General features: G+C 45.4%; 1 protein-coding gene across 1 annotated transcript in view; it reads right to left on the bottom strand.

Moving 5' to 3' along the window:
- Positions 1 to 3,231: 3,231 nt before the first annotated feature.
- The window catches only part of LOC136628922 (cytochrome P450 3A9-like), a 65,009-nt gene continuing 43,389 nt past the window's right edge, over positions 3,232 to 24,851 (bottom strand). Inside the window, exons 10-13 of the mRNA XM_066605000.1 lie at positions 24,270 to 24,430; positions 20,476 to 20,702; positions 14,229 to 14,391; positions 3,232 to 3,723 (exon numbers count right to left, since the gene is read on the bottom strand). Coding sequence (XP_066461097.1) covers positions 3,634 to 3,723; positions 14,229 to 14,391; positions 20,476 to 20,702; positions 24,270 to 24,430 — 641 coding nt within the window. The 3' untranslated portion in view covers positions 3,232 to 3,633. The remainder of the gene's footprint in view (positions 3,724 to 14,228; positions 14,392 to 20,475; positions 20,703 to 24,269; positions 24,431 to 24,851) is intronic.

Below are 24,851 nucleotides of genomic sequence, written 5' to 3'. Positions count from 1 at the left end.
ATTCAGATGTAGTTGGAAACGGCTACAAGCCAATCCCAAGCCCAGATAAATGGGAAGGGGTGGCAAATGGCAAACTACTCCACTACTACTGACAAAATACTTTATGGAAATAGAAATACATATCTAAATCAACTGCCGCACATGTGATATCACCCCGACATATCAGGGCTGGAGGAATCTTTATTAGAGATGAGCGAACGTACTCGGTAAGGGCGATTTCGCAATCGAGCACCGCGATTTTCGAGTACTTCACTACTCGGGTGAAAAGTACTCGGGGGCAGGGGGGGGGCGCGGCGGAGCGGGGGGGTAACAGGGGGGAGCCTTCTCTCTCTCCCTCCCCCCCACTCCCCTCTGCAACCCCCGGCGCACCCGAGTACTTTTCACCCGAGTAGTGAAGTACTCGAAAATCGCGGTGCTCGATTGCGAAATCGGCCTTCCCGAGTACGTTCGCTCATCTCTAATCTTTATTTTCACAATATTTCCCTTGTGGTATATAATGAGGCAGATTTATGAAAGGGTCTAAAAAAAAATCTATAAATAAATAAAAAAAAAAAAAACTATTTGCTGCCCATAGCAACAAATCACAGAGCCATTACCTCATATTTTGATCTTGAAAATTGAAAGCTGCACTATGATTGGTCATTATGAGCAACAAAGATAGTTTCATAAATCTGCCCCATTGTTTGCACAATTTGTGAGGTATAGGGCTTCACATATATATTTTAGTTACAGCTTCAGGGTGCATTCACACGACCGTATATCGGCTGGGTTTTCACGCCTTTTGGAAATACAGAGTCTCTCTCTGCAGGGGGAGGAGGCTGGAAGAGCCGGGAGCTCTGAGCTCCCGCCCCCTCTCTGCCTCCTCTCCACCCCCCTGCACAATTTTCAATGAGGAGAGGCAGGATGGGTGCTTAGCTAATTCACCCCACTTAGCCCTGCCCCTGTCCCGCCTCCTCATTCAAATAGTGCAGAGGGGCAGAGAGGGGGCGTGAGCTCAGAGCACTGCTCCCGCCTCTTCCAGCCTCCTCCCCCTGCAGAGAGAGACGCCGTATATCGGCTGGGTGTGAAAACCCAGCCAATATACGGTCGTCTGAATGCAGCCTTCTATCCTGATGTAATATGGGTGTTTTGGTCTGGGAAGGGACAACTTTTTGTAACTTTCATATGGCGATCATTCGGGGGACCCTTATGCTACAGCTGGTTTTTTTCAGAGGTGCCAGTGCTTAGCCACAGTGATCACATGCTTAGAAAGTGCAGGATCAGCTGCCTGGAGGAGACAAGAGTGGGAGGAGGACAAAACAAGCGAGTATAAGTTTGCTTTCTATTGTATAAGGATTCTTTCAGTTTAAAAAAAAATGTAGGCACCAGCCCGCCCATTAACTGATGAAAAATACTGATAAAAACACGGATGTGTGAAAAAGTGAGCTAAGGGTATGTTCATATGGGTGGGCTCCACCAAGCCAGTAACCTACTGCACACTCATGGGGGCAACATCCCAAAACAGTCTGTTTAACTTAAGAAAAAACTTTAAGGAAAACTTCTGGCAAAGACTCTAGCTTATGTTCCCAGTTATTTTTACAAGGCTTGTTAAAAGTTTTTATATAGACATGCAGGAATATAGACGTTGACATGTTTTTGGACCTTAGAGGCCCATTTACACCTGCAGATGATCACTCAAACGACAGTTTGAGTGACAGCTTTGAGCGATCATTTTGCATAAAGTATTAAGTAGCTACTCCGCCACTTAAAGGGGTTGTCCCGCAGCAGCAAGTGGGGTTATACACTTCTGTATGGCCATAATAATGCACTTTGTAATGTACATTGTGCATTAATTATGAGCCATACAGAAGTTATAAAAAGTTTTTCACTTACCTGTTCCGCTGCTGGCGTCCTCGTCTCCATGGAGCCCGCCTAATTTTCGCCGTCTAAAATGGTCGAATGGCCAAATTAGACGCGCTTGCGCAGTCCGGGTCTTCTGCTTTCTTCAATGGGGCTCCGTGTAGCTCCGCCCCGTCACGTGCCGATTCCAGCCAATCAGGAGGCTGGAATCGGCAATGGACCGCACAGAAGAGCTGCGGTCCACGGAGGAAGAGGATCCCGGCGGCCATCTTCAGCCGGTAAGTATAGAAGTCACCGGAGCGCGGGGATTAAGGTAAGCGCTGAGCGGTTTTTTTTTTACGTCCCTGCATCAGGGTTGTCTCGCGCCGAACGGGGGGGGGGGGGGGGGGGGGGGGTGTTGAAAAAAAAAAAACCCTGTTTCGGCGCGGGACAACCCCTTTAAGTACCAATTAAGTGTGCAAATGAAGCCTTTGCTGAACACAGTTAATAGTGGCTATTATCTGCACTCAGATCCTTTGTTCTCCAAGGGGAAACAATGCTATCAGCACTGGAGAACTTCTGATAAGGCTGCATTCCCAGGAACGTATATCGGCTCGGTTTTCACGCCGAGCCGATATACGTTGTCCTCATGTGCAGGGGGGGGAAGGATGGAAGAGCCAGGAGCAGGAACTGAGCTCCCGCCCCCTCTCTGCCCCTCTGCACTATTTGCAATGAAAGGAGGCGGGGTGGGGGTGGGGCTAAGTTCCGCGAATGAGCCCCACCCCACCTCTCCCCATTGCAAATAGTGCAGTGGGGTGGAGAGGAGGCAGAGCGGGGGCGGGAGCTCAGTTCCTGCTCCTGGCTCTTCCATCTCCTCCGCCTGCACATGAGGACAACGTATATCGGCTCGGCGTGAAAACCGAGCCGATATACGTTCGTCTGAATGCAGCCTAAAGCCAACTCTTAGCAGTTATACATCTGAACCTAGTCCCTCACCACCACCATCACCAAGATTGCTCATTAGACTATTTTCACAGAACCCTCGGTGTGTACATATAGCATACAATATATGCCTGAAAATGCTCTCAACATATACATGAAATCAGTTACTATATCACTGCCATTTTGGTGTGAAGAATCCTGTGCTGTAGCTAGTCCCCTCCAGGATTTGTATTCTGCACTTTTTCTGGCCTAAGTCACATGACCAGCACTGTGATAACGCTTTGTGCTAGGCAGTTAATGGGCTATTCTAGCCAGAAGTAACTACATTGAAATCTGTGTAGCCCAATGTAAAAACAATAAAAAGCCATGCTTAGCTCCTCACCTGATTCTTCATCCGGTAACAGTGATACACTATTCCTGAGTTACAGATCTTGAGATATGTATACAGTTGCAATCAAAATTATTCAAACCTCATTGTAAAGTAAGTTTATTTGGAAATTTACAGATGTTTACAATAAACAGGCAAGAACAAATTTAAATAGCTCAACACAACAAATATAACAATTAGCGTCAGAATTATTCAACCCCTGTAGGATGAGCATCTTTATTCCTTTGTACCGCATCCTTTTGTGACCTACTCAGAATGTGATGCAGGTATATCCATAGTTAGATTGGAATCTTTTAGTAATATTCTAAACACTGAAGTGTTGGAACAAAGGGACACAGCTGGCAGTAAACTCTTTAATCAGTTTTTAATATTAACATTTGACTTACATTCCACATCAACTTGATTGCAAAATCCCCCCCCCAAAATAAAAAAAACCACATGCATAGCCTAGACTACATATACCATGTGGCATCATTGCATCTTGCTCACTCATCAGCTGTAGCCCGGAGCACAAATTTTAAAACAATTGGTTTCTTTGGCTGCATGAAACCTTTAGCGCTGAATTCCATTGGGATCTGTTAAACACAATAACATACAGTAAGAGGTCAGAAAAATACGTCTGTTAACATACCTTATTTATTTGATTTGGTATTCTGTTTTTGCTGACACTTATATGATGATATTTGATTATTGCTCTGCTTTCATGATATATTTTATGTATTACAACAAGAATAATTTGTAATTTAAATCCAGACTCGCACCAGTGTCTATAAAATATTTGCATTGTAACGCCTCACAGTATGCCAAAAATAAACAAGCTACAGTATTTATGGGTATCATCACTATTATGTGTCAATTTATGTTTAATGCGAATACATGTACACCATATGTAAGACGCTAGCAAACGTATAGGGGGCACATTTTAAAGGGTTGTTCGAGTTAAGGGAAACTTTTGTCAATGCCCTCCCCTCCCCCCGCATTAAAATAACAAATCAGCAATTACTCATCTCTCCCCACTCCCCCATTTGTCCTCCACTACCGGCTCCGGTTTCCACTGTCTATTTACATAAGAGATGCAGATTGGCGGACAGATGGATTGGAAGTTCAGAATCAGAGATCCTCTCCTTATAGTAAACCTCAGATATTTTTGTTATCGGAAATCTATCAGAATATGATAGTATTAGAGATGAGCGAACACCAAAATGTTCGGGTGTTCGTTATTCGAAACGAACTTCCCGCGATGTTCGAGGGTTCGTTTCGAATAACGAACCCCATTGAAGTCAATGGGCGACCAGAGCATTTTTGTATTTCGCCGATGCTCGCTAAGGTTTTCATGTGTGAAAATCTGGGCAATTCAAGAAAGTGATGGGAATGACAAAGAAACGGATAGGGCAGGCGAGGGGCTACATGTTGGGCTGCATCTCAAGTTCACAGGTCCCACTATTAAGCCACAATACCGGCAAGAGTGGGCCCCCCCCCCCCCTCCCAACAACTTTTACTTCTGAAAAGCCCTCATTAGCATGGCATACCTTAGCTAAGCACCACACTAGCTACAACAAAGCACAATCACTGCCTGGATGACACTCCGCTGCCACTTCTCCTGGGTTACATGCTGACCAACCGCCCCCCCTCCCCCCCACAGCGCACACCAAAGTGTCCCTGCGCAGCCTTCAGCTGCCCTCATGCCACGCCACACTCATGTCTATTTAGAAGTGCGTCTGCCATGAGGAGGAACCGCAGGCACACACTGCAGAGGGTTGGCACGGCTAGGCAGCGACCCTCTTTAAAAGGGGCGGGGCGATAGCCCACAATGCTGTACAGAAGCAATGAGAAATAGAATCCTGTGCCACCGCCATCAGGAGCTGCACACGTGGGCATAGCAATGGGAAACCTATGTGCCACACACTATTCATTCTGTCAAGGTGTCTGCATGCCCCAGTCAGACTGGTAATATGTACCTTAACAGTAACCGCGTTGGTGGTAATGTGGTGGTGACTGCGGACCTAGTAGCACGGTTGTATTTTGTTGGTTTTCGGAATGCGGACAGGATTAAGTGGGCCGTGGCGGGGGGATGGTGTGGGGGCTCTCTTGTTGTGTCGGTAAAGGTGAAATTCTTGGACTGCCACCAGACGAACCAATGCAAAGGCATTTGCCAAGAATGTTTTCCCTGTTGGAGGAGGAGGGGGATGTTTTTGAGGCACTACGTGTCCTCTACACGTGTCCGTGGTTATATGCACCTTTACAGTAACCGCGTTGGTGGTAATGTGGTGGTGACTGCGGACCTAGTAGCACGGTTGTATTTTGTTGGTTTTCGGAATGCGGCCAGGATTAAGTGGGCCGTGGCGGGGGGATGGTGTGGGGGCTCTCTTGTTGTGTCGGTAAAGGTGAAATTCTTGGACTGCCACCAGACGAACCAATGCAAAGGCATTTGCCAAGAATGTTTTCCCTGTTGGAGGAGGAGGGGGATGTTTTTGAGGCACTACGTGTCCTCTCCACGTGTCCGTGGTTATATGCACCTTAACAGTAACCGCGTTGGTGGGAAATGGCCTCGCCGCCATCATGTCTTTGGGAAGCCTCTGTTTCCACACCCCAGAGACATACCATTAGCAGCGGTATAGGCAGAGCCCAGAATTCGTAACATTTCAGCCGTAGCATTAGGACAGGCCCCACTAACATATCAGTAGCAGCATTATAGGAGGAGCGCAGTCTTCGTTCCATGTCAGCAATAGTAGCACTCAAGACGGGCCCCAGTAACAATTCCGAAGCAGCAGTATAGCGGGAGCGCAGTCTTCGTTCCATGTCAGCAATAGTAGCACTCAAGACAGGCCCCAGTAACAATTCCGAAGCAGCAGTATAGCGGGAGCGCAGTCTTCGTTCCATGTCAGCAATAGTAGCACTCAAGACAGGCCCCAGTAACAATTCCGAAGCAGCAGTATAGCGGGATCGCAGTCTTCGTTCCATGTCAGCAATAGTAGCACTCAAGACAGGCCCCAGTAACAATTCCGAAGCAGCAGTATAGCGGGAGCGCAGTCTTCGTTCCATGTCAGCAATAGTAGCACTCAAGACAGGCCCCAGTAACAATTCTGAAGCAGCAGTATAGTGGGAGCGCAGTCTTAGTTCCATTTCAGTAGCCTTAGTATAGCCAAGGCCCAAATTACATTTATGTAGCTAAAGTGTAGGCCAACCCCACACACGTTTCTGTACCATGAGTGCAGGCGAAGAACATACAAATTGCTATGATTACACTGTAGGTGAGGGCCCCAAAAAATTGGTGTACCAACAGTACTAATGTACCTCAGTAAACATTGGCCATGCCCAACCAAGATGGCAGGTGAATCGCTTTGGTTAATGTGGCTTAAGTGGTAACTAGGCCTGGAGGCAGCCCAGTGTAACGAAAAATTGGTTCAAGTTAAAGTTCCAACGCTTTTAAGCGCATTGAAACTTATAAAAATTGTTCAGAAAAATTATTTGAGTGAGCCTTGTGGCCCTAAGAAAAATTGCCCGTTCAGCGTGATTACGTGAGGTTTCAGGAGGAGGAGCAGGAGGAGGAGGAGGAATATTAGACACAGATTGATGAAGCAGAAATGTCCCCGTTTTGGATGGTGAGAGAGAACGTAGCTTCCATCCGCGGGTGCAGCCTACGTATTGCTTACGTATCGCTGCTGTCCGCTGGTGGAGAACAGAAGTCTGGGGAAATCCAGGCTTTGTTCATCTTGATGAGTGTTAGCCTGTCGGCACTGTCGGTTGACAGGCGGGTACGCTTATCTGTGATGATTCCCCCAGCCGCACTAAACACCCTCTCCGACAAGACGCTAGCCGCAGGACAAGCAAGCACCTCCAGGGCATACAGCGCTAGTTCAGGCCACGTGTCCAGCTTCGACACTCAGTAGTTGTAGGGGGCAGAGGCGTCACCGAGGATGGTCGTGCGATCGGCTACGTACTCCCTCACCATCCTTTTACAGTGCTCCCGCCGACTCAGCCTTGACTGGGGAGCGGTGACACAGTCTTGGTGGGGAGCCATAAAGCTGGCCAGGCCCTTAAAGACTGTTGCACTGCCTGGGATGTACATGCTGCTCGATCTCCGCACCTCCCCTGCTACCTTGCCCTCGGTACTGCGCCTTCTGCCACTAGCGCTGTCGGCTGGGAATTTTACCATCAGCTTGTCCGCAAGGGTCCTGTGGTATAGCAACTCTCTCGAACCCCTTTCCTCTTCGGGAATGAGAGTGGGCAGGTTCTCCTTATAGCGTGGGTCGAGCAGTGTGTACACCCAGTAATCCGTTGTGGCCAGAATGCGTGCAACGCGAGGGTCACGAGAAAGGCATCCTAACATGAAGTCAGCCATGTGTGCCAGGGTACCAGTACGCAACACATGGCTGTCTTCACTAGGAAGATCACTTTCAGGATCCTCCTCCTCCTCCTCCTCAGGCCATACACGCTGAAAGGATGACAGGCAATCAGCCGGTGTACCGTCAGCAGCGGGCCAAGCTGTCTCTTCCCCCTCCTCCTCATCCTCCTCATGCTCCTCCTCCTGTACGTGCTGAGAAATAGACAGGAGGGTGCCCTGACTATCCAGCGGCATACTGTCTTCCCCCGCCCCCGTTTCCGAGCGCAAAGCAGCTGCCTTTATGGTTTGCAGGGAATTTCTCAAGATGCATAGCAGAGGAATGGTGACGCTAATGATTGTAGCATCGCCGCTCACCACCTGGGTAGACTCCTCAAAATTACCAAGGACATGGCAGATGTCTGCCAACCAGGCCCACTCTTCTGAAAGGAATTGAGGAGGCTGACTCCCACTGCGCCGCCCATGTTGGAGTTGGTATTCGACTATAGCTCTACATTGTTCATAGAGCCTGGCCAACATGTGGAGCGTAGAGTTCCACCGTGTGGGCACGTCGCACAGCAGTCGGTGCACTGGCAGCTTAAAGTGATGTTGCAGGGTGCGCAGGGTGGCAGCGTCCGTGTGGGACTTGCGGAAATGTGCGCAGAGCCGGCGCGCCTTTACGAGCAGGTCTGACAAGCATGGGTAGCTTTTCAGAAAGCGCTGAACCACCAAATTAAAGACGTGGGCCAGGCATGGCACGTGCGTGAGGCTGCCGAGCTGCAGAGCCGCCACCAGGTTACGGCCGTTGTCACACATGACCATGCCCGGTTGGAGGCTCAGCGGCGCAAGCCAGCGGTCGGTCTGCTGTGTCAGACCCTGCAGCAGTTCGTGGGCCGTGTGCCTCTTATCGCCTAAGCTGAGTAGTTTCAGCACGGCCTGCTGACGCTTGCCCACCGCTGTGCTGCCACACCGCGCGACACCGACTGCTGGCGACATGCTGCTGCTAACACATCTTGATTGCGAGACAGAGGAGGAGGAGGAGGAGGGTGCTTTAGTGGAGGAAGCATACACCTCCGCAGATACCACCACCGAGCTGGGGCCCGCAATTCTGGGGGTGGGTAGGACGTGAGCGGTCCCAGGCTCTGACTCTGTCCCAGCCTCCACTAAATTCACCCAATGTGCCGTTAGGGAGATGTAGTGGCCCTGCCCGCCTGTGCTTGTCCACGTGTCCGTTGTTAAGTGGACCGTGGCAGTAACCGCGTTGGTGAGGGCGCGTACAATGTTGCGGGAGACGTGGTCATGCAGGGCTGGGACGGCACATCGGGAAAAGTAGTGGCAACTGGGAACTGAGTAGCGCGGGGCCGCCGCCTCCATGATACTTTTGAAGGACTCCGTTTCCACAACCCTATACGGCAGCATCTCAAGGCTGATGAATTTTGCTATGCGGACGGTTAACGTTTGAGCGTGCGGGTGCGTGGCGGCGTACTTGCGCTTGCGCTCCAACAGTTGCGCAAGCGACGGCTGGACGGTGCGCTGAACTACACTGCTGGATGGGGCCGAGGACAGCGGAGATGAGGGTGTGGGTGCAGGCCATGAGGCGGTAGTGCCTGTGTCCTGAGAGGGGGGTTGCATCTCAGTGGCAGGTTGGGACACAGGGGGAGAGGCAGGGGTGCAAACCGGAGGCGCTGAACGGCCTTCGTCCCACCTTGTGGGGTGCTTGGCCATCATATGTCTGCGCATGGTGGTGGTGGTGAGGCTGTTTGTGTTGGCTCCCCGGCTGAGCTTTGCGCGACAAAGGTTGCACACCACTGTTCGTCGGTCGTCAGGCTTCTCTGTGAAAAACTGCCAGACCTTAGAGCACCTCGGCCTCTGCAGGGTGGCATGGCGCGAGGGGGCGCTTTGGGAAACTGTTGGTGGATTATTCGGTCTGGCCCTGCCTCTACCCCTGGCCACCGCACTGCCTCTTGCAACCTGCCCTGCTGATGCCCTTGACTCCCCCTCTGAAGACCTGTCCTCCTGAGTAAGCGTTGCACACCAGGTGGGGTCAGTCACCTCATCGTCCTGCTGCTCTTCCTCCGAATCCTCTGTGCGCTGCTCCCTCGGACTTACTGCCCTTACTACTACCTCACTGCAAGACAACTGTGTCTGATCGTCATCGTCCTCCTCACCCACAGAAAGTTGTTGAGACAGTTGGCGTAAGTCCCCAGCCTCTTCCCCCGGACCCCGGGAACTTTCGAATGGTTGGGCATCAGTGACGATAAACTCCTCTGGTGGGAGAGGAACCGCTGCTGCCCAATCTAAGCAGGGGCCCGAGAACAGTTCCTGGGAGTGTTCCCGCTCCTGAGCAGGTGTCATTGTAGTGGAGTGAGGAGGCTGGGAGGAAGGAGGAGCAGCAGACAGAGGATTCGGATTTGCAGCAGTGGACGGCGCAGAACTGCGTGTTGATGATAGGTTGCTCGAAGCACTTTCTGCCATCCAGGACAGAACCTGCTCACACTGCTCATTTTCTAATAACCGTCTCCCGCGTGGACCCATTAATTGGGCGATGAATGTGGGGACACCAGAAACGTGCCTCTCTCCTAATCGCGCAGCAGTCGGCTGCGACACACCTGGATCAGGAGCTCGGCCTGTGCCCACACCCTGACTTGGCCCTCCGCGTCCTCGGCCGCGTCCACGTCCTCTAGGCCTACCCCTACCCCTCAGCATGCTGTATTACCAGTGATTTGATTTCACAGGCAGGAAATAAATTGGCGCAAGACTGCAGCCAAATATAATTTTTTCCCTTTTTTGAAAATGAAAGGCCCCACTGCCTCTAGTGAATGAATAATCTAAGTTTAATAACTGTGCTGTGTCCCTGCTAATGTGTCACAGAACGTGAGGGTAGCAGAGTTATTAACTCTGGCAGAGCAGGTATTTTTTTTCCCAATTAAGGAAAGCAAATGGCGAAGCCAGGAGTAAAACGTAGCTGGGTGCGTCTGATTGTTAAACGTTGCACACGCAGCCGACACGTGTCCACCGCCCTTAGGACGGACAGAGGCAGGACAAATACAATTATTTTCAGTTTTTTTCCACCAAAAGGCAGCACTGCGTATATTCAATGAACATGAGAAGTTTAATAACTGTGCTGTGGCCCTGCTAATGTGGCACAGAACGTGAGGGTAGCAGAGTTATTAACTCTGGCAGAGCAGGTATTTTTTTTCCCAATTAAGGAAAGCAAATGGCGAAGCCAGGAGTAAAACGTAGCTGGGTGCGTCTGGATTGCACAGTACTGCACACGGTTAAATATGGCCCTAGAAAGGACCGTTGAGGTTCTTGAAGGCTACACTCACTCCTAACACTCTCCCTGCCTATGCAGCACTTCTGTCCCTAATGCCGGGTGCAACGCTCTGCAGAGGCGATTTTGAGAAAAAAAATAATTGCCACTGCTAACAGCAGCCAACACACAGCTATCAGTGGCCCTAATAAGGACCTTTGGGGGTCTTGAAGCCTACACTAACTACCAATTCTTTCCCTACAGCAGCTCCGGTACAAACAGCACTGTCCCTCATCTAACTCACACGGCATCTGAGGCGAGCCGCGGGAGGGGCCGACTTTTATATTCGGCGGACACCTGATCACCCCAGCCACTCACAGCAGGGGGGTGGTATAGGGCTGGAACAACACAGGGGGAAGTTGTAATGCCTTCCCTGTCTTTCAATTGGCCAGAAAAGCGCGCTAACGTCTCGGGGAAGGAAGTGAAAGTAACCCAAACACCGCATGGTGTTCGTTACGCATAACGAACATCCCGAACACCCTAATATTCGCACGAATATCAAGCTCGGACGAACACATTCGCTCATCTCTAGATAGTATCCATCTCTTTTCTCCTGCAAATTTCTTTTTTATTGAGAAACTTATATAAAACATGCATTTTGCGGACATTGGTAACAGAATAGGTTGTTCAAAGCATACCAAAGTGTGTTTTTAGAGAAAAACATGATGGAGAACCCACTACAAAGATACAATGTTATTTGCATGTACAGTGTGAATAACAAAGAAGGAAACAAACTATTTACATAGTTCCTAAAGTTTTCCCAGCAAAGAAATGTCACCCATGGGATCTGTAACATAGTAGGTCCCAGGGGTTCTTAGGAGACTTCAAGCAGAAAGTGAGCATGAACAGCACGAACGGTAAAACTAATCTCGTTAAGTAGGAATTCTTAGGGTGGGAGTATTAGCTAGTACCTCTAGTGAGTTGGAAGTTTTTCCAAGTTTTCCAAATGTACTTTTTAGGGTTGAAAAGAATTTAGAGGGTCCCAAAGAAGAATGAGGCGACTAGAAGCAGAAAATCTTTACTAGTGACTTTTTAATAAGGTCAGAGACTCCATTCTAGTAGCCTTGTATTTTGTGGCAGTTTACTGCAATATGGAGCCTGTATAGGAATCAATGTCAACATTGAACGGAGAAAAATTAAGCTTGTAAAGATAATCTGGTGTCTGATACTATCTAGTAAAGGCCCATTTACACATTACTATTATCACTCAAAATTCATTTAAACAACCAAAAAAGAGCGATATTGATATATTTAAACACTTCAGTCATGCACTTTTCGTCGAAACGATGATTTTAAGGTGAACTAAAGGTCCATTTACACGCAAAGATGATCGCTCAAAATTCGTCAGAAACTGACACTTTTGAGTGATCATATTGCATTAGGTACTAATGGGCGAATCAGCCCATTAGTAGCTAACTAGCTTCATTTGCATGTATTTAGAGAAAAGTGGGTGGTCTGTTCTATAAATACACTGCTTTTGTTCCTGCTGCTGGCTGCATACAATGCTATCAGCGCTGCCAGCGGAGAACACAGCATGTGGTCCCTCTTATCAGCGACTACGGCTTTTATACTGAGCTGAACTCGGGGATGGATAAGGAGTGCACGGTAAGTGCATGATGGGCGCACATTTACCCACAATGGCTATCGCTCAAAAGCAGTTGTTTAAATGCATTTTGAGCGATAATCGTGTGTAAATCAGCCTTTAAAATCCATCATTCAGCTGCAGAGAGATAAAGTATCTCTCAACAGACAGCATGCTGTGTTCTCCGCTGGCAGTCCCAATGAGAACAATGCAGCTGTTTGCACAGCAGGGCGTGTGAATAGTCACACACTGGTCTCTGAGAACAGATTTTAGAGTCCCATTTACATGCAAATGAAGAAGATAAAGTGTTAATGGACAGTGTCCATTAACACTTTATGTAAAAAGATCGCTAAAACTTTCAATCGTTTGAAAGATTATCTTTGCATGTAAATGGGCCTTCAAGAGTTTTGTAGGAATTTTTTCTTGTGTCTGTTAATACCTGGAGAACCTGTGCGAGCTCCTTGCAATGAAAGTAATGTCTTCTTTTGTCTACATTGTTAAGAAGAAGGATTGAATATATTTTAGATATCATACCTAGTGAGAGGAGAGGTACACATGTTTCTAACTGGGTGGGTTTCCCAAACCTAATAAATTTGGGAGAATAGTTTGCACATTTCCTTGAGTTACTATCTGGAAAATCTGTCTGAAAGGGTTAAGTAAAGAAAAGTAAAAAAAAAAACAAAAAAAAAAACAACTACATTTCAATAGTACCTTTCATAACTGGGCTAATAGTTTTAAGTAGACTGTGTTCAGTGGTGGGATACCATGGAAGGCCCATAGGGTGGGAACCCATAAGAGACCTTTTGAGAGAAAGGTAGAAAGCAGTCTCCTGTATCCTGGTCATATAGTTCCACCTGTTCAAGTGAATGGCTTTCTAGTACAGATGGGGGTCTGGCAAACCCATACCACAATTGGAAAGTTTCAGTATTCGCAGTCTGTGTTGTAACCTAGGTTTGCACTGATTCCATAGGCAGCGGACGAATATCTGTCTCACTGTACGGAAAAAGAATTGAGGGATATAAATGGGTATCCTCTATAAAACATACTTGATTTGATATGGTTTTTCATCCTTACCCAGGAAAGCAAAGTTACATTGAGTGAGCTAAGGCGAGTTTTAATTTTGGCAAGTAGCGGGTAGTAATTAGAGTAGAAAAGGTCAGATAAGAATTTGGAATGTTGATGCCTAAATACTTTATGTAGTGAGCTGGCCATTTGAAGGGAGCCAGGTTCTGGAGGGCATTGACTGTTCTGTGGGGTACTGATATGTTTGATCAAATCCGTGTATGCCCATCCGCCACGTCCAGGCGAACCTTAATGGATGGGTGCCTAACTCTATAGACACCCTCTTTAGGCTAAAAAGCCTTCACGTGAATGGGAAAGCTGAGTACCTAGCTATATACTATTACTTAACCCCTTGGGAGAAATGGAAAAATGAAGTGCATGACAAACGTGCAGGCATCTACTCCTACACAAATCCATTAAGCCGGGCCGAGCAGGTGAACAGGGTTTTGTTGTAATGACAAAACCCCTTTAAGAGCTTAAGACCCATCACCTTATTCATCTTTGAAACACACAAGTACATCTACAATATTATTCTCCAAAAATGCTGGATGAGAACTCCTACAACTAGAGGTAATACCAAGCCCAATCACATTATTCTAAAAACTAGCTTCTGAAAATTACTTAACAAAAGTAGCTCAAATAGTCAGCAATGGCCTTATCTGCATTATGTGTGTATAGCGAGGTCGGGAGGGACAGTTGTTGACTGAACAAGGCTTCGGCCAACAGCTATCTGCAGTGATAAGGTAACCATGGATAATAAAAAAATTCAACATATTGAATGTATATGGAGTAGTTTGCTCACCAGGGTATCTTTACATGGTTTACAGGTGAAGTGCTGAAGGATGGATGTAATGGCAACTTTCATGATCAACATGGCAAATCTCATCCCTATGCAGTTCCTTGGTCCATCTCCAAAGGGCAGAAAAGTGTATGGTGTATGGTTTGCTTTATTCTCTTTATTGAATCTGCAGAAAAACAATATAAAAAGAACTCAGCTTAGACTCAGAATAAAAGTGTTAATTGTTGTGAAAAAGGTATATATCCCTTCCAGCCCCACCCCACCCCCACCACCATGAAGCAACCTGAGCCTGCTGCGTCAGTCTGCAAGATCTCAGAAGGGCTGCGCTAGGTTTGCTGATAAGTCACCAGCCAAGCAGATAATTAAGTCTAAAGGCTGGTGTTGGTATTTATTTTTTAACAGCCATATCATGCCTGCTTAAAAAAGCAGGAGAGCATCAACCGAACACCATCAAGCATTTAACTCACTCTATCTGTAGCTGTTGTCCAGCCACTACGGACTGAGTGAGTTAAATGCTTGATGGTGTCAGGTTGCTGCCCAGCTGAAGATCCACAAAGGAAGACACTTAATATTGGGTTCACTCTGGTAATCATTATTACTCCTTAGATCACTGTGGGAGGGTCACTATTACTACTGGGGCCACTATGTTGGGGAGACTCACTATTACTACTGGAACTAGAGGAAATCCTTTGTGGGCTTTAATCCTCAGGGCCGTAAAAACATGCTCGCCCTGAGGATTAAAGTCATCTTGAGGCTGTGAACATGACAGCCCCATGCTGTCAGCTGCCAGAGGTAGCCAAGAGCATTGAGCTGTCAGGGAGCAGGGGCCACGGTGAGCGACCCCCGGTCTTGCGATCGCAGTTTTCCAATAAAAAAGTTAAATAAAGTTAAAGATTTATCTCTCCTCATGGATCAGATCCATGAGTGGATCTGAAAGTACTCCCCTCCGCCCTTGGATATTCCACGACGTTCTGGGCATTCTCGGACCTTATGTCACCTTCAGTGCATGCATGCCTGACGTAATCATCGGGCGTATGCCCAGAAGGGCTTGCGGCCCAGGAGATTTAAAATCTCTCTTGTCCCAGCTAGCATGTGTAGCCAAGGGCAGAGAGATATCACTGGGGACCGCTGTATGCGGTTCCCAGTCACATAAAAGTGAAAAAAAAGTTTAAAAAGTTTTACATTTCATCCCCCATCTCGGATCATATCCACTAGGGGAGATGAAATTATGTACCTAAGGCCCTCGGATTTATCCGCGGACCTTACCCCGGCTTCTGCGCACACGCCTGCTGCTAAAATAGCAGCCCCATGCACAAAAGCCACGGATTGCCAGGGTAATTTAGAATCTCCCTGCTCCTGGCTACCAAACATAGCAGAGAGCCTGGAGATTTCACAATATGGTACGCAGTCCATGGTCACGTGATCGCTGCTATCCAATGGATATTGGCGATCACGTAAAAGTTAAAAAAAAGATAAAATTTCACCTCCTGTCATGGATCCGATCCACGAACGGAGGTGAAAATTCTTGCCTAAGGCCTCCGGCGAGGCCCCCTGACGGGATCTTTTTTTCCTGCGGACATTTCCCAAATTTCAGCACATGCGCCTATCGGCAAAATGGCAGAGGCACAAGACATTTTGAGGTGAAAGTCTTCATTCATATGCTGTACAAAAAACACTGTTTTTTAAAAGAAAAATATTCATTGAGGTATCTAGTTTTCAAAATTGTATCATTTGTGGGGGTTTCTTTCATTTTGGCTGCTCAAGGTTTCGACAAGTGTGCTGTGGGGTCTAAAAACGCCTTCAAGAAAAATGCCTGCACTGAAAGCCACCGGCTGCTCCTTTCGGTTTGGGCCCCGTTGTGCATACGGACACAAGATTAGAGCCACAATGGGTAGGTTTCTGAACACAGGACAGACAAGGGTTTCCATTTTGGGGTGCAAATCCTCATTTTCATGTGAACTATAGAAGAAAAAGTGCCTTTTAAATGACAGGTTTGCAAAAATATGAAATTTTATTTTTTCTTCTCTAATTTGCATTAACTCCTGAAAAGAAACTGTGGGGTCAATGACTCCCTTCAGTGAATACATTCAAATGTGTATTTTTTAAATCGGGTCATTTGTGGGGGGTATCTATTATTCTGACATTTTATGAGCCTTTGCAATCTTGGCTTGGTGTAGGAAAACAAAATATTCCTCAAAATTTTAATAACGAATGTTAAATTTGCACGTTTCCTAAATGGCTAAAAAAAGACTAACGTTTTTCCAATGTGCATCCAAAATAAACTAAACAGATGGAAATATATATATTATCAAAAAATTGTACAGTATGTTTGCACATATTTGAGATCTTGCAGTTGAAAATGTGAAAAATGTAATTTTTTTTCAAAATTTTCTGAAGTTTGGCACTTTTAATAAATTATACACAAATTCTGTCTATTTTTACCTCCTAAATGAAGTACAACAATGTCAGAATCACTTGGAAATGCAAAGCCTTTACGGTGTTATTCTATGTCAAAGTGACACACGTCAGATTTCCAAAATGTGGCTTCATCACTAAGGCGTTAAAGAACAAAGTTATCCAACACCCACAAGATAAACTATCACTTTAAACATTCAAAGTGGTTTTCTTGGACTTAGCATATCAAATCAGTGGGATCTGACTTCCAGCATCCCCTCCACTTAGCTTATTGAAAGGGCTGTGGCATTCAGACAATTGCTGCAGTTCCTTAATAATTTACCAGGAACAGGTCTGTACATTTTACTGCAACAAAATTCATGAATAATTGCAGTATATTGGATAAGCAATCAAGTGATCACTGGTTCAAGTACCCTATGGGGACCTAAGATCAAGAAAGTTTTTTTTTTTATTATTTTTGTAGTTAGCAAATAAACAAAAAAATTCTAGGGGTTAAAGAAAAAAATTGACATTGCCGCTTCTGTGAAATTCAAATTTATTAAAATATCACATCTTTCCTGCGTTGTGCACACCATCACAAAAAAATTCCATAATTGCACTTTTTTAGACGCCCAGCCTCCAAGAAAGAACTGAATAAAAAGCAATCAAAAAGTCATATGCACCCCAAAATGGTACCAATAAAAACTACAGGTCACCCTGCAAAAATGAGCCCTCATAAGACTGCACCAATGGAAACTTAAAAGTTAAAAAAATAATAATAAATGTTATGGGGGGTCAAAGGATGGTGACAGAAAACCTTTTTTTCTATAAAAAAAGGTGTTTGTTGAGTAGTACAATATTTTAAAAAAAACACTATATAAATTTGACATTGCCATAATCATTGCCTTAGAGAAGATAGAGAAGATGTCATTTTTACTGTACCATGCCATGAAAACAACCCCTCCCAAAAAAAAGTCAAAATTATTTTTCGCATTTCAGTCTACTTAGAATTTTTTTTTAAGTTTTACAATAGATTATATGGTACTTGAAATGGCACCATTGAAAACTACAACTGGTCCCTCAAAAAACAGACCTTCATGTATCTATGTCGCCAAAAATTTTTTTTAAAAAGTTATGATTTTTGGATAATGGGAATGGAGAAATGAAAATAACAAAAAGGAAAGCAGTTAACTTAATGGCAGATTACAACAGGGGCATTGGGGGCGATGGCGCCGGGCCTGAAGCTCAAGTGGGTCCACAGCTGTCAAAACTGCCCCTATTATAATTCACTGCTTTCTCATGGCCCCTTTAAATTGTGTCCTTACAGCCACTACCGGAGGCAGGCACCCAGAGAGCTTCCACTACCACTGCTGCATTTGCATTCTGTGGCAGGCACAGCCAATGATGGCCTGGCTGTGTTTGGCTCCTCCTCTCCTGCGAATTGCCCACTGCATCACTGCTGTTTCGATATGGCAGATATGTATGCATAATTTTGGGTGTTCCCTTAGTATGTATATATGTGACGTGTGTACTGCATTGGGGACTGCTCATTGACGTGCTAATCTTGTCCAAAAATTAGACAAGAATAAGAAATGCTGTTCGGGTTTTTTTTTGTTTTTTTACATGGACTATTCGTCTGAGTAAAAAGAAAAGCCCATGTGCATACACTCATGCAAATTAATGGGTCCAATTTCCACCCTATTTTCGGTCCAAAAATGAGGCTGAAAAATTGTCCATGTGTGTGTACCCCTAATTGACATGCTGGAGATTTAAAATGTGCATGTGGAAGGCATTTTTAAAATTTCCATCCACAAAGTCTGTACCGTAAATACCATGTATTTTTGCTGTGTGTAAAAGCAATCGCCACCTTCAATTTAAAGGGTGAAATCTGCTGTGTATCTGCATCTGTGTATCTCTCAATAACAGTATAAAAAAAAGCAAAAACTATACTTTAAAAAAAATTTATAGTATTGTGTCTGCGCTCAAGAGGAAATAATTATATAGAATATATTAACCTTTTGCAATGCAATTTTGGATTCAGGGTTTCCTAGGGGGCATTCTCTTTCTGCCATTATACAATGGCGCCATCTGCTGGCTAGAGCCAGTACTGCGGTATGTGACATGCTGGAGAGGCCCCCCGCCAACAGAGCAGCCAGTATTATACAGTAAGAATACCCTGCCGGACGTCTTCCAACATCGGAGCTGTACAGCCTTCAATCAGAATGTCTTCAGACGTCAGACAGTGGATTGGAAAGGGTTAAAATATACTGATATAACAAAACGCATTGCCATTATATGTATATACTGCCGTGTACCGCTAATAAACTACTTGGACGAAGATCTCGTGCCATCACCTTCCTTCTCCATACTTTGGCTGACCGGGACTTGAGGGGGAGCTGGCTGTGGTCCAAACCCCCTCAGTGCGGCAAGTCATAATTCTTCAGTATTTTACCCTCAATTGAACATAGTCGCACAAGAATAGTTTTTTTGTCTCTTTGACTTGTACTCCACTTTTTTTAAATGTCCTTCTGGTCCAGTGCAGAAGCTCCTGCAGCTTTTATGGATTACTCAAGGCAGTTATTGGCTTCAGCATTCAAATGCCATTCATGCAGACATGATGGCTGAGGCCGGTGATTAGCTGTAACAGTCATGTGATCGATGGACGGGCTTTGTTTAGTGCCGTATATACAAGGCTATTTTCTCCTAGTAACAGGAGAAAAGCTCTGTGGCACGCTGCATCACATGATGTATGCACAATGCTTGAAAACAGAAAGAAGCCCGATGCATTTGAATTGGATCTCTATAACAGCTCTGTATAAGGCTGCCTGCACACGGGCGGATTTGCATTGCGGAATCCAGAGCGAGCACCTGCCTCCGTATTCCGCAGCAAATACTGCCCATAGCATGCTATGACAAAATGCGATTTCCTCTACACGAGCGGAAATCAATTGTGATTTTCCGCTTGAGGAGGGGAACTCGCAGCATGCTCTACCTTTGTGCAGATTCCGCATGGACAGCTTCCATTGAAGTCAATGGAAGCCACTCGATCTGCATCCCTTTTGCGGAAAGGTCACACATGGCAACAGGCCAGGCTCTTTGCAGTTATATCGCGAGAGCCGCGGCAGTAAAGGGGTTAACAGCGCGGGGGGGGGGCATGCTGTTGCAGCGGGAGGCCAGCTGTGACTGATCAAAAGTGATCTCGCGCTATCCCCAGGACATATGTTTACGCCCTGTTGTGGGAAGTACCCCGCTGCCAGGACGAAAACTTACGCCCTGGAGCAGGAAGGGGTTAAAGGGCTTCACTGAGTGTCTACTTTCTTTCTAAAATATAACTTTTATTAGATCAAAATAAATTAAAACCAGCCCACGGCTATAGGTGAACAAACACAAATACAAAAAAAGGGGGACACAAGCGTCCAAAAAGTACTACGCTTGTATCTACAGTAACAGCATAAATGATTGGCTCAATAGCCAATATATATCCCAAAAAGATGTAGTAGGGAAATAATTAATTTATGCCAAACGAACATCTCTCACTTAGAATACAAAACGCTAATCCATCAAGTGTGAAAGAAAATAAGATGGATAAGCTAAGTAGTAAATGGTTCAATTGATCGGTTCTACGCGTTTCAGCTGTAGTACTGCAGCCTCATCTGGAACCACTGATTAAAAGCTATCAAAAAAGTACTGTGTGAATCTCAGAGAAAATTCTAAATATTCCAGTGAAAGTCAGGGGATGATGCAATGGTCAGGCCCATTGAAAAAAGGCATAAGGATCAGGAGAGAAATAACCCCTTTTTTCTGTCATGCTTCAAAAGTTTCAAGACCACATAGCATGGTAAGTGGCTTAAGTTACCTTTCAGGATGGAATTCTTCGGGTTCAGGCCAAAATTCAGGGTCATGGTGCAACACATAGGCTGGAATCATGCAGACCATCCCTTTTGGGATGGTGACACCATTAATCTCAACAGTTTGCTTTGAAACTCTTTCTAGTCTTCCAGCTGGAGGGTACATACGGAGAGTCTCCTGAATAACCATATCTAGGTATTCCATCTGCTTCAATATATCATATGTAGGGCTGGCCTGAAGATAAACGAATGATATACAGTATGACTTATCCCAGAATAGTTGTAAATTTATATTTTTGTATTGTATGCTGCATTTTAATATAATTTTTACAATAAGAGAAGCAGTGGTGTCCCCACAGACCTAGAATATAATGTGTAGGCATATCAACCAATCACTGACTCAGTCCCGATATTGTTTTTGAGGACTGAATCATAGTAACACAATAGACTCTCCAAAGTTTGAACATGTTTACTGCACTTTCTGCTCAGTCGTTAAAAGTACACAAACAATTTAAAAAGCACATGTGACATTATTGTATAAATAACTGCAAATTGTAACCTGAGCCACAACAGAACACCACCATAGTAAAGCCCCTTTCACACGGGACACCTTAGTGCCCAACCACTGTCTCCGTGATGATCACTCCTGTACTTTTACAAGGGAGTGATCATCACTCAGTGATTGGAGGCTGAAAGGGCCAGAGATCATTCCACTCGCCTCGATTTATAGAAAACAGGCTGTCATTTATAACAGAACTACTGCCTGTTTACACAGAATGATGCAGCCAGAGACCAACAATGATTTTTAGCTCTGCATGAAAGATCCAATCATCGCCGATTCTTCTTTCGCTGGATGCGTTCACACTACACGATTACAGTGCAAACAGCTCGATCTAAAGGCCAACAGTCTTTTAAACGTCTACAAGAGTGCTGACATCACCGCTAAGGTCATCAGCGCTAGAGCAGAGTGTTTAAACTGAAAGACTTGCTGACGCTTAGCCAGCTCCTCATCCGCTTCTCGCTCAGAGCTTCACCTCCTGTGGGAAGTGCTGAGCGGGCAGCATTTACACAGGTTGAGAAGCCAGCGAATCAACTTAACAAACAGCGAATGACAAGTGAGCAGTTTTTTTTTGCAATCACAACGAACGATTATTGTTCAAATTTGTTCCTTTGAACGAATTTTGACCGATAATCATTACGTGTAAATGGGCCTCAATAAGCGATTTGAACGATGATCATGTCATGTGAAAGAGGCTTTATTCTGATGAGGTTACTAAAGACAAAGACTATAGATAAACCATAGAAACAATACAGTATAAATGTTTATAAAACGTCAATGGCCATCTTACACAGGCCGACAATCACCGCTAAGGTTGTCAGCGCTCATGCAGAATGTTTAGACTGAAAGACATCAGACTTCTTGCTGGCTTCCCGCTCTGCGCTGCACCTTCTGTGTGAAGCACTGTGCTGGGAGTGTATACACACAACGAGAAGCCAGCACTAGTTCTTTTTGCTGACTGAAAGCCCGTAATAAATAACCGCAAACGAATAGTGAGCAATCCTCCCCTCCCCCCCCGCATTTACACTGAACGATTATTGCTCAAATTCATTTTGAAAGTTTAAGTCCTAAACCTATGAGAGATTGAGTTGGTAGTTACGGATAAGCATATGGAATCCATGAGAAGCAAATCTTCTCAAAATTTGAACTAGAGATGAGAAGAACACTGGCAAGTTCCTCTTTCAGGGCGAAGTCAGACGAGCGTTTTTTTTGCGCGCGTTTGATGAAACCATTGGTTCCCTATGTAGTGTCCACATGTCTGTCTTTTACAGGCGCAAAATAATCGCACCTGCAAAAGATAGGACAGCTGTGCGCCGGGAACGTCTGTGCTGCGCGTAAAGTGCTGTCTCAGTGTTCAGTGACAAGGGGACTCCCCGCGGGGATGAAGGAATCCTCTGTCACAGACGTGGCAGAGAATCACGACCTTCTAAGGCCTCATGTCCACGGGGAAAATCAGGGCTGCCGCGGATTTTCCATGCAGAATCCCGCAGCGAGTCCCTCCTTTCCTGCGGACATGAGGCTAAAAAAAAAAGATTTTACTTACCTGTCCGGACGCTGCGGATCTTCTTTCTTCGGCCCAGCGGATGAGCCGGGCACTCCATTTTTTTTTTTAACTCCTGCTCTCCCGTGACGGAGAGCAGAAATTCAAGTACGGGTAGTCCGCGGATCCGGACGGCTTCCATAGGCTTCAATAGAAGCCTGCGGGAGACCCGCACTAAAATGGAGCATGCCGCGGGTGTTTTCCCGCAGACGCAATCCGCACCTCAGGGGGAAAATGACATCCGCGGGTATTTAACTACCTGCAGGTGTCTTATGCATCCCTATGGGGCGCGGATCTGCTGCGGGAAAAACGCTGCAGATTTTTAATTTTCTTTTTGCCGTGGACATGGGGCCTAAGTGTGCAAAAAAAAAAAAAACACTGACTGAGGCCTAACACACAAATGATCAAAGCGAGACTTGGCCTCACTGAAATGAACAGAGTCCATTCTCCATGATTGTGCAATTGTTTGCTTTGCAGCTAGAAAAACAAATGTAAATAGTTCAAGTTAGGGTTGCGTAAAGGCCTTTTTCCATAAAAAATCATTCAATGCACGGTAATCGCTCAGTGTAACCGCAGCCAATGATGAACAAAAAGCGAACAATTTATCATTTGGCGTTCCATCTTATGCAGGCATCTAAATCATTGTTCACTCGTTCACTAATCATTCGTTTTAAATACGGATCGTACAGTGAATGTCAACGACTGAAGGATCTCTCATTTGAATGAGCCAACGATGTATCTGCTGCATACATGGCCTGCCCGACCGAACTCAGCCATGATTCGCTCGTTCAAATGGGAAATCAGCAGGTCTAACTGGACTCTGAGGGAAGGGGCTTTAATAGTAAGTCGAGCCACCCTAGAGTCCTTGTGTACAATCAAACCAAAACAAGTTTTGAAGTAGGACAAAAAACGCGGCTCCAGAACCTGGTCAGTCTTGGCCAAGACCACCAGGTATGCAGAACATCTTCCATTGCAGGACAACTATGAAAACATGTGGTAGGATAACTTGGCATCATGAAGGCAGTATAACTTTGTATGCAGTCTTCATTGTGGTAACATTAACGGAACAGTGGAAGACAGAGTCCCATATAGGGTTATATATGTGTATATATACTCCGGTTAGCTGTCTCAATCGCATTACCCAGGTCTTGCTGCCAAATATATATAATATGTGTGCGTATCCCAAAATGCTTTAAGCTTAACCTATAGAAAAGAGAAATTCTTATAAAGAGAAAGCCGTTAGAATTCAGATACTCTTGAAAGCAGAGAGAGTTTGGAGATCACGTCTGTTGTAATGTACATAAAATATCCAATTCCCATATTGGAGACACCAAAATATATTTAATTGTTTGGAGTATTCTTCATTACCCATATCTTCTCAAAAGTGAGGATCTGTGAATGAGATGGGGTAAGTAGATGGTATATTTTATAGAAGTCATCAGGTGCTTTTGATATCCATCATGTGACGGAATTGGCACTGTGGTTAATTTCATTCAGTTCCTTTAGTGCAAATGATAAAGGAACCCTAGGCTTAGCTGAGTGGAATACAACATGATAAATTATGAGATTGCACATTGAATTTTCTCTCATTACTGTCAATTTGCAATACATTGTGGTTTTAATAGCTGCTTGAATTCAGAATAACTATTATTGCCAAGATGTAAAAGCTGACCGGATAAATATGCACACACTATCATTCTCACCTTATCAGAAAGATATGAATCAACCTCCTCCTGCAGTTTCTTCTGAACATCAGGGTGGGTGGCCAGATTATAAAATACATAAGTTAATGTCGAACTTGTGGTCTCAAATCCAGCCAGCAGAAAAACAACAGACTGAGCCATAATCTCTGTATCCGTCAGAGCTGCAAAGAAAAGCACAATAGGTTTCTCAAGATGCATTTGACAGTTTCCAGGATGTCCCTAAATGACAAAAATGTAAAATACACGTAGTGAACAGTTTATTATAAATAGAAGGACACAGCATTCAGCAACTACCAGATCATTTAAAGGGACACAGTCGTCATCTTTGACTTTGAGCCCTCATAATCTTTCTTTGAAGTGCGCTTAGAAAGAGTCAAGCTGCTGCTGCTGCGCAAGAACTTTGTGTGGACGCAGCACTGGAAGGGAGTGGAAAGTTGGTAGACGTGTACAGATAAACAATGTATCAAATAACATATATTCTGAATCTGTTAAATCTGAGCATATCAATGTACAGTACAATGCCAAACATGACAACATATGAGTATAGACAGAAGCCGGTCCAAAAATACTATAATGTATACT

Source organism: Eleutherodactylus coqui, chromosome 1 (assembly GCF_035609145.1).
Source record: "Eleutherodactylus coqui strain aEleCoq1 chromosome 1, aEleCoq1.hap1, whole genome shotgun sequence".
Taxonomy (NCBI): Eukaryota; Metazoa; Chordata; class Amphibia; order Anura; family Eleutherodactylidae; genus Eleutherodactylus; species Eleutherodactylus coqui.
Note: the sequence above shows the minus strand (reverse complement) of the source record. Positions and strands in the feature narration are given on the sequence as shown.